At 43.4% G+C, this 13,468-nt stretch overlaps 1 protein-coding gene across 1 annotated transcript in view; it reads left to right on the top strand.

Annotated features, from left to right (window-relative positions):
* The window catches only part of LOC311103043 (echinoderm microtubule-associated protein-like 5), a 55,101-nt gene that overhangs the window by 34,020 nt on the left and 7,613 nt on the right, over positions 1-13,468 (top strand). Inside the window, exons 16-28 of the mRNA XM_084144538.1 lie at positions 142-235; positions 7,567-7,667; positions 7,769-7,962; positions 8,230-8,341; positions 8,541-8,668; positions 9,432-9,573; positions 9,696-9,848; positions 10,325-10,456; positions 10,722-10,810; positions 11,195-11,371; positions 11,832-12,033; positions 12,206-12,332; positions 13,318-13,396. Coding sequence (XP_084000664.1) covers positions 142-235; positions 7,567-7,667; positions 7,769-7,962; positions 8,230-8,341; positions 8,541-8,668; positions 9,432-9,573; positions 9,696-9,848; positions 10,325-10,456; positions 10,722-10,810; positions 11,195-11,371; positions 11,832-12,033; positions 12,206-12,332; positions 13,318-13,396 — 1,730 coding nt within the window. The remainder of the gene's footprint in view (positions 1-141; positions 236-7,566; positions 7,668-7,768; positions 7,963-8,229; positions 8,342-8,540; positions 8,669-9,431; positions 9,574-9,695; positions 9,849-10,324; positions 10,457-10,721; positions 10,811-11,194; positions 11,372-11,831; positions 12,034-12,205; positions 12,333-13,317; positions 13,397-13,468) is intronic.

The following is a 13,468-nucleotide window of genomic DNA, read 5'->3' on the forward strand; positions in this document are numbered from 1 at the left end:
AGAGGCATAGCTGCCATTACATACCATGGATCAAACCAGGGAGCAGGGTAGTTTACTATTTGCTCACAAAACAACAGTAAATAGGGAGGCTCTCTGTGAATTTTGTATTGAATGAAGTTGTGTTTTGTTGTTCTTCCTCAGCGGATGGCAAGCGGTTGGCCTCGGTGGGGCTGGATGACAATCACACCATTGTCCTTTGGGACTGGAGGAAGGGGGAGAAGCTCTCAGCCATCAGGTTGGTACTGTACAGTAGCTGTTATGGCATCTCAGATGAGCCATTCAGATCTCAGCAGCTGTCTCCTTGATAGGCAGAGAGAGGTCAAAGGTCAAGATAAGTCCTAGGGGTTGACGTGCTTTAGGAACACTGCACTCTTACTGATGAAAAACAAGAACAGATCATGTTTTCTGTTTTCTCTGTGAGTTAGCTCATGTTATATTCACTACCAGTCAAAAGTTTGGACACACCTACTCATTCAAGGGTTTTTCTTTATGTTTACTATTTCCTACATTGTAGAATAATAGTGAAGACATCAAAACTATGAAATAACACATATGGAATCATGTAGTAACCAAAGAAGTGTTAAACAAATCCAAATATATTTCATATTGTAATGAATACTCAGGGAGAAAAAGGTGTAGATTCACGCGCAGAGCGCAGCAGTTGTTTATTTTGCCTTCGCAGAAGGCAGGAATCGTGGTCACAGGCAGGAAATGGTCATACACAGGTAGGCAAACAGGCAGGTGAATCAAACCTAGGGCTGAAGGCGATAACTGATTCTCACAAACGAGCTAGGAAAAGGCTTGTAGAGTCAAAACGAACAATACCTCACAAGGCACAAACAGAATGAACTAAATAAGGAGCTGATAAGACCAGGTGAGTAACTAACACAGGTGAAATCAATGAACAAAAATGAAAGACAGGGCTACGTTCAAGAACACAAAGAAATAGGGCTACGTTCAAGAACACAAAGAAACAGGGCTACGTTCAAGTACACAAAGAAACAGAGCTACGTACAAGAACACAAGGTTAACTAAGAAAATAAATACCGAACCTTACACATATTTGAGATTCTTCAAATAGCCACCCTTTGCCTTTATGATAGCTTTGCACACTCTTGGCATTCTCTCAACCAGCTTCACCTGGAATGCTTATCCAACAGTCTTGAAAGAGTTCCCACATATGCTGAGCACTTGTTGGCTGCTTTTCCTTCACTCTGCTGTCCGACTCATCCCAAACCATCTCAATTGGGTTGAGGTCGGGGGATTGTGGAGGCCAGGTCATCTGATGCAGCACTCCATCACTCTCCTTCTTGGTCAAATAGCCCTTACACAGCCTGGAGGTGTGTTTTGGGTCATTGTCCTGTTGAAAAACAAATGATAGTCCTGCTAAGCCCAAACCAGATGGGATGGTGTATCGCTGCAGAATGCTGTGGTAGCCATGCTGGTTAAGTGTGCCTTGAATTCTAAATAAATCACAGACAGTGTCACCAGCAAAGCACCCCCACACCATAACACCTCCTCCTCCATGCTTTACGGTTGGAACTACACATGCAAATCTCCAATTTGGACTCCATACCAAAGGACACATTTCCACCAGTCTAATGTCCATTGCTCATGTTTCTTGGCCCAAGCAGGTCTCTTCTTATTATTAGTGTCCTTTAGTAGTGTTTTCTTTATAGCAATTCGACCATGAAGGCCTGATTCACACAGTCCCCTCTGAACAGTTGATGTTGAGATGTGTCTGTGACAAACTCTGTGAAGTATTTATTTGGGCTGCAATTTCGGAGGCTGGTAACTCTAATGAACTTATCCTCTGCAGCAGAGGTAACTCTGGGTCTTCCATTCCTGTGGCGGTCCTCATGAGAGCCAGTTTCATCATAGCGCTTGATGGTTTTTGCGACTGCACTTGAAGAAACGTTCAACGTTCTTGAAATGTTCCAGATTGACTGACCTTCATGTCTTAAAGTAATGATAGACTGTCTTTTGTCTTTGCTTATTTGAAATATGGACTTGGTCTTTTACCAAATAGGGCTATCTTCTGTATACCCCCCTACCTTGTCACAACACAACAGATTGTCTCAAACGCATTAAGAAAGAAAGAAATTCCACAAATTAACTTTCAAAAAGGCACACCTGTTAATTGAAATGCATTCCAGGTGACTACCTCATGAAGCTGGTTGAGAGAATGCCAAGAGTGTGCAAAGCTGTCATCAAGGCAAAGGGTGGCTATTTGAAGTATCTCAAATATAAAATATATTTTGATTTGTTTAACACTTTCTTGGTTACTACATGATTCCATATGTGTTATTTCAAAGTTTTGATGTCTTCACTATTATTCTACAATGTAGAAAATAGTCAAATTAAAGAAAAATCCTGGAATGAGTAGGTGTGTCCAAACTTTTGACTGGTACTGTATATTGACCTCATAATACTAGTTTTGGTGCAGATTTAGTTTGGTAGTATTCATGTAAATGTGAGGTCTTTGTCGACAGGCTATAACCTGGTCAGTAGTCCCTGCAGGATAAATTAGTCATCCAGCCCCACTGATTCACAGATACGTGTCCAGTCATGCAATGTCCAGCATCGCAACCATCCCTTGGCCATTGCACAGTACAGGCTCCAGAGCCGAGAGAATAACAAGTCCATCAATGCTCTCGATCTAAACCTTCCCTTTAATTCTCTAGACAGCTTGAGCACCTCCACTTTAAATGTGGACATTTATATATGAGGGCCACATTTAAAAAGCTGCACTGTCCTGGGTTCACAGATTGATTGATGAAGAGAGGAGGGAGGGGAATCACCCTGCAGACTCTTAAAGCTGTTCCTTTCGGAATAGAGAACACTTGGTCCTGCCAACTCACAGCTGAATGATTAAAGTGTAGGTCTGGTGCAGATCTCTGGCCCATCCATCTTAACCTGGGTTCAGACTGCATTCACTGTGGGGGCTAATCTCAAATTGAAAGTGGCCGTTAAAATTTTTTTAATTATGTAAAATCGAAATGGAAATTCAGACTAGCAAATATCCAATATCCAGGACTGTAAACATAGTCATCTAGCATCTACACCAGGGGTGTCAAACGTACGGCCCGCGGGCCGGATCAGGCCCGCAAACGGGTTTAATCCGGCCCGCGAGATGATAAAAAAAATAATAATAATAATAATAATAATAATTTCAGTATAAAAATGCGCTGCAATTTTTCAATAGAATAAACTGCTGTTCCAATTGCGTCCACTGGATGGCGCAATAGCAATTGTGTTAAGCAAGCAAACTGTTTATACCGGGGCAGAGCAAGTAGGTCAAGCACGTGCAGCCAATGAGCTACTTTGTTTTGCCCGCAATATTTATTACGGCTTCTACTTTTAACATTATGTGCTTTGGCACCCTCATTGCCCCAATATGTCTCTGTCAAAAAATAGAAAAGTGGACGCAGAGTGCAGAGTGTTCCAAGAAAAATGGTAATCCTATTTAATCACGGAATTGAATGGGAAAGCTGTATGTTTGGTGTGTTCAGAGCATGTTGCAGTGCTGAAAGAATATAACCTTCGTCGCCACTATGTGAGTCTTCATGCCGACAAATATGACAACTTTCAAGGACAGCGGAGATGAGAGAAGGTGAATGAACTGTTGGCGGGTCTGAAGAAACAGCAGTCTGTGTTTACTCACAGCCGAGACATCAGTGACGCTGCAGTGTAAGCTAGCTACCTCATTGCTAATGAAATCGCAGTGGCTTCAAAACCATTTAGTGAGGGTGAATTTGTAAAAACATGCATGATGAAGGCAGCGGAGATTGTGTGCCCTGAAAAGCGGCAGGCTTTTGCAAATATCAGCCTGACAAGAAACACAGTTGCAGACAGGATTTCCGATCTTTCAGTTGATTTGGACAGCCAGTTGAAGCAAAAAGTAAAGTCATTTATTGCGTTTTCGGTTGCAATTGATGAAAGCACGGACATTACAGATGTTGCACAACTGGCCATTTTTTCATCCGCGGAGTTGATGACACATTGACCGTCACCGAGGAGTTCGTGGAGTTGGTGCCGATGACAGATACAACGACAGCAGCTGATATTTTTACCGCACTCGTCGGCGCGCTGGACAGGGTCGGAGTGGACTGGTCCCGCGCTGTCAGCCTGGCTACAGATGGTGCGCCCTCAATGATCGGGAAAAAAGCAGGCGTTGTGACAAAGTTCAGAGAGAAAGTGCAATCTGCAAATGGAGGACGTGATTTTTTGACTTTTCACTGTATTTTGCACCAGGAGGCTTTGTGTTGCAAGTCATTAAAGATGGATAACGTCATGAAGGTGGTCATCCAAACTGTTAATTTCATCCGATCCAGAAGCCTGAATCACCGTCAGTTTGACAGCCTTCTCAGAGAGAAAGACCACATCTATGGCCTGCCATACCACACTGAGGTAAGATGGTTAAGCCGAGGTGCTGTGCTGAGGCGTTTCTTTGATATACGAGAAGAAATTGAACAGTTCATGGAAGAAAAGGGCAAACCAGTGTTAGAATTTCATTCCGCAGAATGGATGCCGGACCTTGCATTTATGGTGGATGTTACAGAGCACCTGAATAACTTGAACAAACAGCTGCAAGGGCGCAACAAAGTTGTCACGCAGTATTATGACAGCATACGTTCTTTCAAGTTGAAGCTGTTATTGTGGGAGACGCAACTTGCCGGTGGTGATGCAGCTCACTTCCCCTGTCTGAAAAATGTGTGCGCGACCCAACATGTGTTGATGTGCTATTGTTTTTAATTGATTTTATTTTATTTGTATATTTAACCTATTCTTGACTCTGTGGTTCTTGCACTTGTTTGGGGAACAGGATTTCATTATTTGTATCTACATTTCTGCCTGAGAAATGACACCCTGATATAGTTCTGTGATCTGTGATATACTTCTGTGAATCACTGAGGCATTGTGTGTTTGTGTGTTCTTTGTCCTCAGAACTTTCAAATAACTTGAGGTGTTTTATGATTAATAGTGATGTTGTGCTTTTGGACACTGTCCTCAGGCTCCAGCTTTATGTTTATATGTTTTTATGTTGATGTGCTATTGTTTTAAATTTATTTTATTTTATTAGTATATTTAACCTATTCTTGACTCTGTGGTTCTTGCACTTGTTTGGGGAACAGGATTTCATTATTTGTATCTACATTTCTGCCTGAGAAATGTAGATACAAATAATGATATAGTTCTGTGATCTGTGAAACAGTTCTGTTAATCACTGAGGCATTGTGTGTTTGTGTGTTCTTTTTCTTTAGAATTTTCAAATAAACTTGACGTGTTTTATGATTAATAGTGATGTTGTGCTTGTACTATTTTGGACACACTGTCCTCAGGCTCCAGCTTTATGTTGTATGTTGATCGTATAAAAAAAAAAAGAAAACAATCTGAAGTTGTTGTTTTTAAGTTATATATACCATGATTTTTCCGGTCCGGCCCACTTGGGAATAGATTTTCCTCCATGTGGCCCCTGAGCTAAAATGAGTTTGACACCCCTGATCTACACTACCGGTCAAAAGTTTTAGAACACCTACTCATTCAAGGGTTTTTCTTTATTTTTACTATTTTCCACATTGTAGAATAATAGTGAAGACATCAAAACTATGAAATAACACATATGGAATCATGTAGTAACCAAAAAAGTTTTAAACAAATCAAAATATATTTTATATTTACGATTCTTCAAATAGCCACCCTTTGTCTTGATAATAGCTTTGCACACTCTTGGCATTCTCTCAACCAGCTTCATGAGGTAGTCACCTGGAATGCATTTCAATTAACAGGTGTGCCTTCTTCAAAGTTAATTTGTGGAATTTCTTTCCTTCTTAATGCGTTTGAGCCAATCAGTTGTGTTGTGACAAGGTAGGGGGGGGGGTATACAGAAGATAGCCCTATTTGGTCAAAGACCAGGTCCATATTATGGCAAGAACAACTCAAATAAGCAAAGAAAAACGACAGTCCATCATTACTTTAAGACATGAAGGTCAGTCAATATGGAATATTTCAAGACCTTTGAACGTTTCTGCAAGTGCAGTCGCAAAAACAATCAAGCGCTATGATGAAACTGGTTCTCATGAGGACCGCCACAGGAATGGAAGAACCAGATTTAGTTAATTAGAGTTACAGCCTCAGAAATTGCAGCCCAAATAACTGCTTCACAGAGTTCAAGTAACAGACACATCTCAACATCAACTGTTCAGAGGAGACTGTGTGAATCAGGCCGTCATGGTCGAATTGCTGCAAAGAAAACACTACTAAAGGACACGAATAAGAAGAAGGGACTTGCTTGGGCCAAGAAACACAAGCAATGGACATTAGACCAGTGGAAATCTGTCCTTTGGTCTGATGAGTCCAAATTTGAGATTTTTGGTTCCAACCGCTGTGCCTTTGTGAGACGCGGTGTGGGTGAACGGATGATCTCCGCATGTGTATTTCCCACCGTAAAACATGGAGGAGGAGGTGTTATGGTGTGGGGGTGCTTTGCTGGTGACACTGTCTGTGATTTATTTAGAATTCAAGGCACACTTAACCAGCATGGCTACCACAGCATTCTGCAGCGATACGCCATCCCATCTGGTTTGGGTTTAGCGGGACTATAATTTGTTTTTGATTTGTTTAACACTTTTTTGGTTACTACATGATTACATATGTGTCATTTCATCATTTTGATGTCTTCACTATTATTCTAAAATGTAGAAAATAGTAAAAATAAAGAAAAACCCTTGAATGAGTAGGTGTTCTAAAACTTTGACCGGTAGTGTATATGGACACCCCCATTTCTCCCAGTCTTTGCTGGTCTTGTTCCTCAATGGTTTTGCACTTGATATTCATAGTGGTAATATAGGCCATTGGAATTCCATCAGGCTAGTTAGAGCAGTAGAGGACTGCTCCTCTTCCTGCCTGCGTGCTGTAGCTGTTGTGTACTGTGCTTCCGTGGCAGCTCAGAGAAGGCTTGGAGCTGCACTAATCTCCTTTGCAGGCCCTGGTGGATAGTGCAGTGAGGCGGGCAGAGGGAAATGGGGCCTGACAGAGCCTGCCTTGTGCACTGCCTAGTCCTCAGCTGGGACAGGAGTATGGTGAGGGGGAGAGATAGAGCAGAGGGAGAGGGGGCAGGAGAGAAAGAGGGAGAGAGGTGGGGGAGGATGAGCGATGAGAAGGGGAGGAAAAAGAGATAGGGTGAGGAAGAGAGAGGGATGGAAGTGAGAGAAAGTGAGTGAGAAAGCTTGAAAGGGATCGAGAGATGAAGTAGGTGTCAGTACAGCTCTGGCCTCAGTGAGTGCAATGCAGTGATGCAGCAGCACAAAGGCCAGTGATTAGGGAGCCATCCCAGGGTGTGCACTACGCTCCATTGGATTAGACAGGAAAGGCCACTGATCCTTATTGTTCATATGTGAAGTGATCAAGAGCCTTTAGGGAGGGAGGTAGTCAAACTATGCAGATGCACTGGGTGTGATCTTATTCCCCGTATACTAACTGTCTTCTAAGTTTATTCCTTTTCTATTTCAGATCCATTGTATTTTTGTACAATGGAATTAATGCAAGTTTGTCATAATTTTTCAGGGGAAGCAAGGATAAGATTTTTGTCATCAAAATGAATCCATACTGTCCTGACAAGCTCGTCACAGCAGGGATAAAGCATATGAAGTTCTGGCATAAAGCAGGTAAGAGACCCCAAAGTCAGACAAGAGAGTTGACTCAGCAGTGTCTCAAGGAATGGTGTGATGTGTTGTCATGCGAGTTAATGACACAACCTCTCTTTCAGGTGGTGGTCTGATTGGGCGTAAGGGCAACATGGGGAAGACCGAGACGATGATGTGTGCTGTGTATGGCTGGACAGAGGAGATGGTGTTCTCAGGGACGTGCACAGGAGACATCTGTATATGGAGAGACATGTTCCTGGTGAAGACAGTCAAAGCCCATGATGGCCCAGTTTTCAGTATGCACGCCCTGGAGAAGGTACTGGAAGGGAAGGGGTTAACACACTGGCCATTTGAAATGTGAAATAGAGACGCTCTCTCTGTCTCTGTGTCCATCTCTTTCTTCCTCTCTCGCTCTCTCTGTTTCTCTCTTTGTTTGTGCCATTATGGTGTAATATTGTCAATTAATAGAGTACTAGGATTGTATTATTTCAGATGTCAGTTTTATACAATGATGCTATGTGAGTGATTAAAGAAGAGAGGTTCTAATCTATCTCCTGTTGTCTCGTAATGTCCCACTCTGGAGGGATTTGTGACCGGAGGGAAGGACGGCATAGTGGCTCTGTGGGACAACACCTTTGAGAGATGCCTCAAGACGTACGCCATCAAGAGAGCAGTCCTTGCTCCAGGCTCCAAAGGTAAAAAGGTCACCTTTCTCTCATACCGCCACCGTGGAGCCAATCACATTACATACTGGGCTCATAGCTCCAACGCCAATGGAATCAGTCAGTGGAAATCCATTTAAACACTCAATCCATTTAGCTTTAATGAAGATTGCTTCCTCTGCCCCTGGTTAAAGTGAAGGTCTTTGACGTTATCCTATAATTCACTGTATAGGGTTGCTGTTGGAGGACAACCCTTCCATACGTGCCATATCTCTTGGTCATGGTCATATACTGGTGGGGACAAAGAATGGCGAGATTCTGGAGGTGGATAAGAGTGGACCTATCACCTTGCTGGTCCAGGTGAGCGGTTACATTGAGTTACATACAGTGTCATTATAAAGTCAACTGTCTGTCACAAATGTCACAATGACCAGCACACATGACATGCGCCAGCTGTGACTCCGGCAAGCAGGGATGTTGCAGCCAGGTTTTTGCAGCTTGGTTATGTGGGAGCCAATGAGGTGTCAGTAATGAAGGGGTCAGCTGGGGGCACATTATTTTGTGGTTTAAGGCCTGCAATTGTACTAACAGACTGGCAGTGAGGGGAACTGTCCCGTCACTTTGGAAACTATTGTAAAACTACGTTATACTGTACAGTACCTGGAATAATGTTGCAGAAAAATTTAGGCAACTGTTTATAAGACTGATAAATGAGCACTGCAGACTTTTTTTGTAAATTCATTTTGCAAAGAGAAGTGCTTCTACTATCTCCACAGGCCTCCTTTGACCCATAGGAAACCCAGAGCTAATGTTACCCATTTCCTTGTTAAATGCTCTAGAGCAAATGAGCAATTTCTTATGGGTGAAGCCGAGCAACAGAAGCTATGACTCCTTGGCTCCACCATTGATTTTCATTATGCACTTAATAATTCTAACAACAAATCTGTGGATGTGTGCTTGCCAAATACAAGGCTGTGCTAGACATGTATTTATTTAACTAAGTATATGAAATATTTTATGTAGGGGTCAGAAGATGGTTCCTTACCCATCTCTCTCTTACCTTAATTAGGTTGAATTGAGCTGCACTGAATTGAATGGTATTGTCTATTTGATGGGTCCACAGGGTCACATGGAGGGTGAGGTGTGGGGCCTGGCCACTCATCCCTTTCTCCCTCTCTGTGCCACTGTCAGCGATGACAAAACCCTGCGCATATGGGACCTGTCCCCCAGCCACTGTATGCTGGCTGTACGCAAGCTCAAGAAAGGTGAGTCACTCAACCCTCAAAATAGAGAAGTCTATGCTACATTCATTCACCTCCTTCCTTTCTTTCTGTGGTGCGTTCGTACAGTCATTAGGTGCATTGGTACTAACTGACCTCCTCCATAGGCGGGCGCTGCTGCTGCTTCTCCCCTGAGGGCAAGGCCCTGGCGGTAGGCCTGAATGACGGCAGCTTCCTCATCGTCAATGCAGACACCCTGGAGGACCTAGTGTCCTTCCACCACCGCAAGGACATCATCTCAGACATACGCTTCTCACCAGGTCAGACGCTCTCCTCCCTCCATCTCTCCCTCCCTACAAACCCCCTCCAGCTGAGACGTGGCCAGGTATTCATATTTTCCCCCTGCTGTGAGGAGAAGAGGTATTGCTGCAGGCTTGACCCAAATACACCACTGTAAGTTACAAGGCAGGCAGGGAGAGACAAAGTCTGTCTGAGTGGGAAGAGAGTAGTGGGGGAGGATAAAGTGAGAGCTAGAAACTAAACTCTATCCAGTTTCCCAACACATCACCGATAGTGCTTCTAACTGCCTCCCTATACTATATACTGTAGATGTCTGCACTCCTAAATACTCTTCAATGGGTTTGCAGATAGTTGTTTTTTTGTTATAAAGAATTGTGACTACCTACTGTAGATATGGAGTACTGTGTTGTTATCTTGGCTGCTGATCAGAAGGTCTGTCAGTCTTGTGAAACAGATGAGGAAACCCTTTTGAAACATGGCTGTTGTGGTTATTCAGGTGCAGGGAAGTACCTGGCGGTGGCGTCGGGTGACAGCTTTGTGGACATCTATAATGTGATGAGCAGCAAGAGGGTGGGGGTGTGCAAGGGGTCCCAAATCTACATCACCCATCTGGACTGGGACAAGAGAGGTAAACATGTTGGTTTAACAACTACACTGATTGTGGCAGTGACCTTTGCAACTGACAGTGGACTTGGACTAATGCCATTGTATTTCAGGCTATTCCCACTGTTGGCTCATTCACAATGTGATGAAATCCATTTTAAACCCCTGGGTAAAGGAATAGTTATTTTGTGTTATTCCAAGTATAAAACTGAATGATAATGCTACTATAAAGCACAAAAGTGTTTAATTTGTAATCTGATAAAATTTTAACTGTGTTCTCTCATTCACAGGAAAACTACTGCAAGTGAACACTGGTGCTAAAGAGCAGTTATTTTTTGAAGCTCCACGTGGGAAAAAGCAGACCATTCCTGCTACCGAGGTAAGCACAGCACAGACACTTCTGCCATGGCCCAGGGCGTTGTGGTGGCTATAGCGGGGCTGGCCTACTTTTTCCCCCCGGGATGTCACAGGACGGCATGGGAAGGGCATTCAAGCATTAACACGGCCCACTTTTCTCCAGCATCTTTCTAATTCTGGCAATTGAAATGGGATAGTGTTTTTAGGGCCTTATACTGTGTGAGATTCAGACACCTTGTGAGACACAGAGAGTGGAGGGCACTAAGGAGATAGGGGTTAGAGATGATAGATGCTGTCAGGCTGGTGCTGTGTCAAATCTCATAGGAACCACTAGTCCTCCTCTCCTCCCTCCTCCCACTTCTCCTCTCTCCCTTCCCCTCTCCTCTCTCCTCCTCCTCTCCTTCAGGTGGAGAAGATAGACTGGAGCACATGGACCTGTGTGCTCGGGACGTCCTGTGAGGGGATCTGGCCTGTGGTCCGTGAGGTTACCGAGGTGACCGCTGCTTGCCTTAGCAACGACAGAAAGGTGCTAGCAACGGGGGATGATCTGGGATACGTCAAGCTATTCAGGTATCCTGTCAAGGTAAGACACTGATATTCATATTTTATTATAATATAATAAATATTATATATTAATGTCCTCTTGCCCTTACTGGAAAGTAAACCCTACCTCTTCAAAGAGTATCTTAAATAATCCCACAGAACCCCAGCCCCCCCACCCCACCCATCTAAAAAAGTATTTACAAAAAAATAGTTTGCCTTTGGTGAACTAACACTCCCTCTTGAATGTTTCCTACTAGCACTGACTTTGTTGATAGTTACTTTATTGAGGAAAAATGTACTTACTATGACTGAGATATTGTATGTGGTTGTCCCACCTAGCTGTTTTAAGATGTTTGCACTAACTGTAGTTTATTCTGGATAAGAGCGTCTGCTAAATGACTAAAATGTTTAAAAAATGAAACATTTACACTAATGTTATGTTAATTCTATGCTAATGTTAAAACAATGTTGTTTTAAGTTAATGCTACTTCTGCCCACAGGGAAAGTATGCAAAGTTCAAGCGCTATGTGGCCCATAGCACCCATGTGACTAACGTGCGTTGGACGCATGACAACGGTCTCCTGGTGACGGTCGGCGGGGGTGACACGTGCCTCATGATCTGGACCCACGAGGCAGAGGGGCACCGGGAGGCCAGACATTGTGACAGCGAAGAGTCGGACATCGAGAGCGAGGATGATGGGGGTGAGAAATATACCCCAAACCAAACCTGGGGCTTCAGTCTGAAGTCAACATAGAGTCATTTTCTACTGATATAGATAGCCTCCCTCTAATATGTAATTCTATGGAGCCTCCCATAGATGGTAAAAAGGCTGTGTTCTGATCTAGTATCTTGACATTTTCTGTCATTGGCCAGGTTATGATAGTGATGTGACGAGGGAGAATGAGATCAACTACACCATCAAGGCCTTATCCACCAACGTGCGACCCATGACTGGGGTCAAACCCCACCTGCAGCTGAAGGAGCCGTCTGTAGACGAGAGGTAACAAACCACAGCACTGTGGAGAGATACCCAAGGGTTCAAATCTCTTTTTCTTTTCTTTTTCTTTTGAACTTTCTTTATTGGACACATGATGGACACATCTTGAACAGTCAAAATACTTTGAGCCAATCAGTTTAAACTGAAACGAGGTGTAGTGAAAGCACAGCCAACTGGACACTCATAATGAATGTGTCAAAGTGAGACCAAACGGTCCACCAATCCAATTTGTGTAAATTCAAATTTCCTCAATCACGTTTATTTTTTGCCTTTACGTGCATTCATACTGCCCCTTTGAGGATAACCTCACCTCTCTCTTCTCTCTTCAATGTCTGTCCATCTGTCTCTGTCTGTCCTGCTCTCCTCTTTGATTCTACTTGAAGGCAGGGGGTAGTCAGGTAAGAGACTTTACACAAGACATCACCATTACTTTAGGGAAAAGTACCTGTTGCTAGGCATAATATGCTATAAACCCTGAGTTACAGTATCTTATCTCAATATCAGATATCTCAAATCTCAATTGATAAAGGATGTTAATATATGGTATTTCACAGAAACTATTGTCCAAATAAGCCGTACATAAGGTCTTTATCTGGGATTTGGAAATGTTTTTGGTTTCAGGCTATAATAAAAATAATGTCTGCTTCAGTCTATGGTTTGACAACCCATGCAGCATCTGTGGGTGCCGGTTAGTGGTTGTCATAGAGATGCTGAAGGTGCTGGTTGGTATGGATACTCCGTGGCGCTGAATATGGTGTATTTTATGTCCTCAGTGGCTGCAGTGTCAGTGTTGTGTTACGCTGCTGTGTCGGTGGGGCAGCTGTGAACGCTGTGCTGTCAAAACCCTTGTTCTAATGTTCTCTTTCTCTTTGTTATTGCTGCCATGGAAGAGGGTCAAGGTAAGACACATATCTTTGACACAGATCTTTGACTTGAGAAAGATTGGTCGATGGGGTCATACACAGCAGCTGTTCTTATTCTGTTTCAGACCTCCTGTAAGCAGGGCACTGCCACAGCCTGAGAAGCTGCAGACCAACAACGTGGGCAAGAAGAAAAGGACCATCGAGGTGAGACTGGTGTTACCTCAGGACAAATACACACATCCAAATAATGTTTTATGGATGTTGGCTATTGCAACC

The sequence above is a fragment of the Coregonus lavaretus genome, assembly GCF_964263955.1.
Source record: "Coregonus lavaretus genome assembly, chromosome: 27".
Lineage (NCBI taxonomy): Eukaryota > Metazoa > Chordata > Actinopteri > Salmoniformes > Salmonidae > Coregonus > Coregonus lavaretus.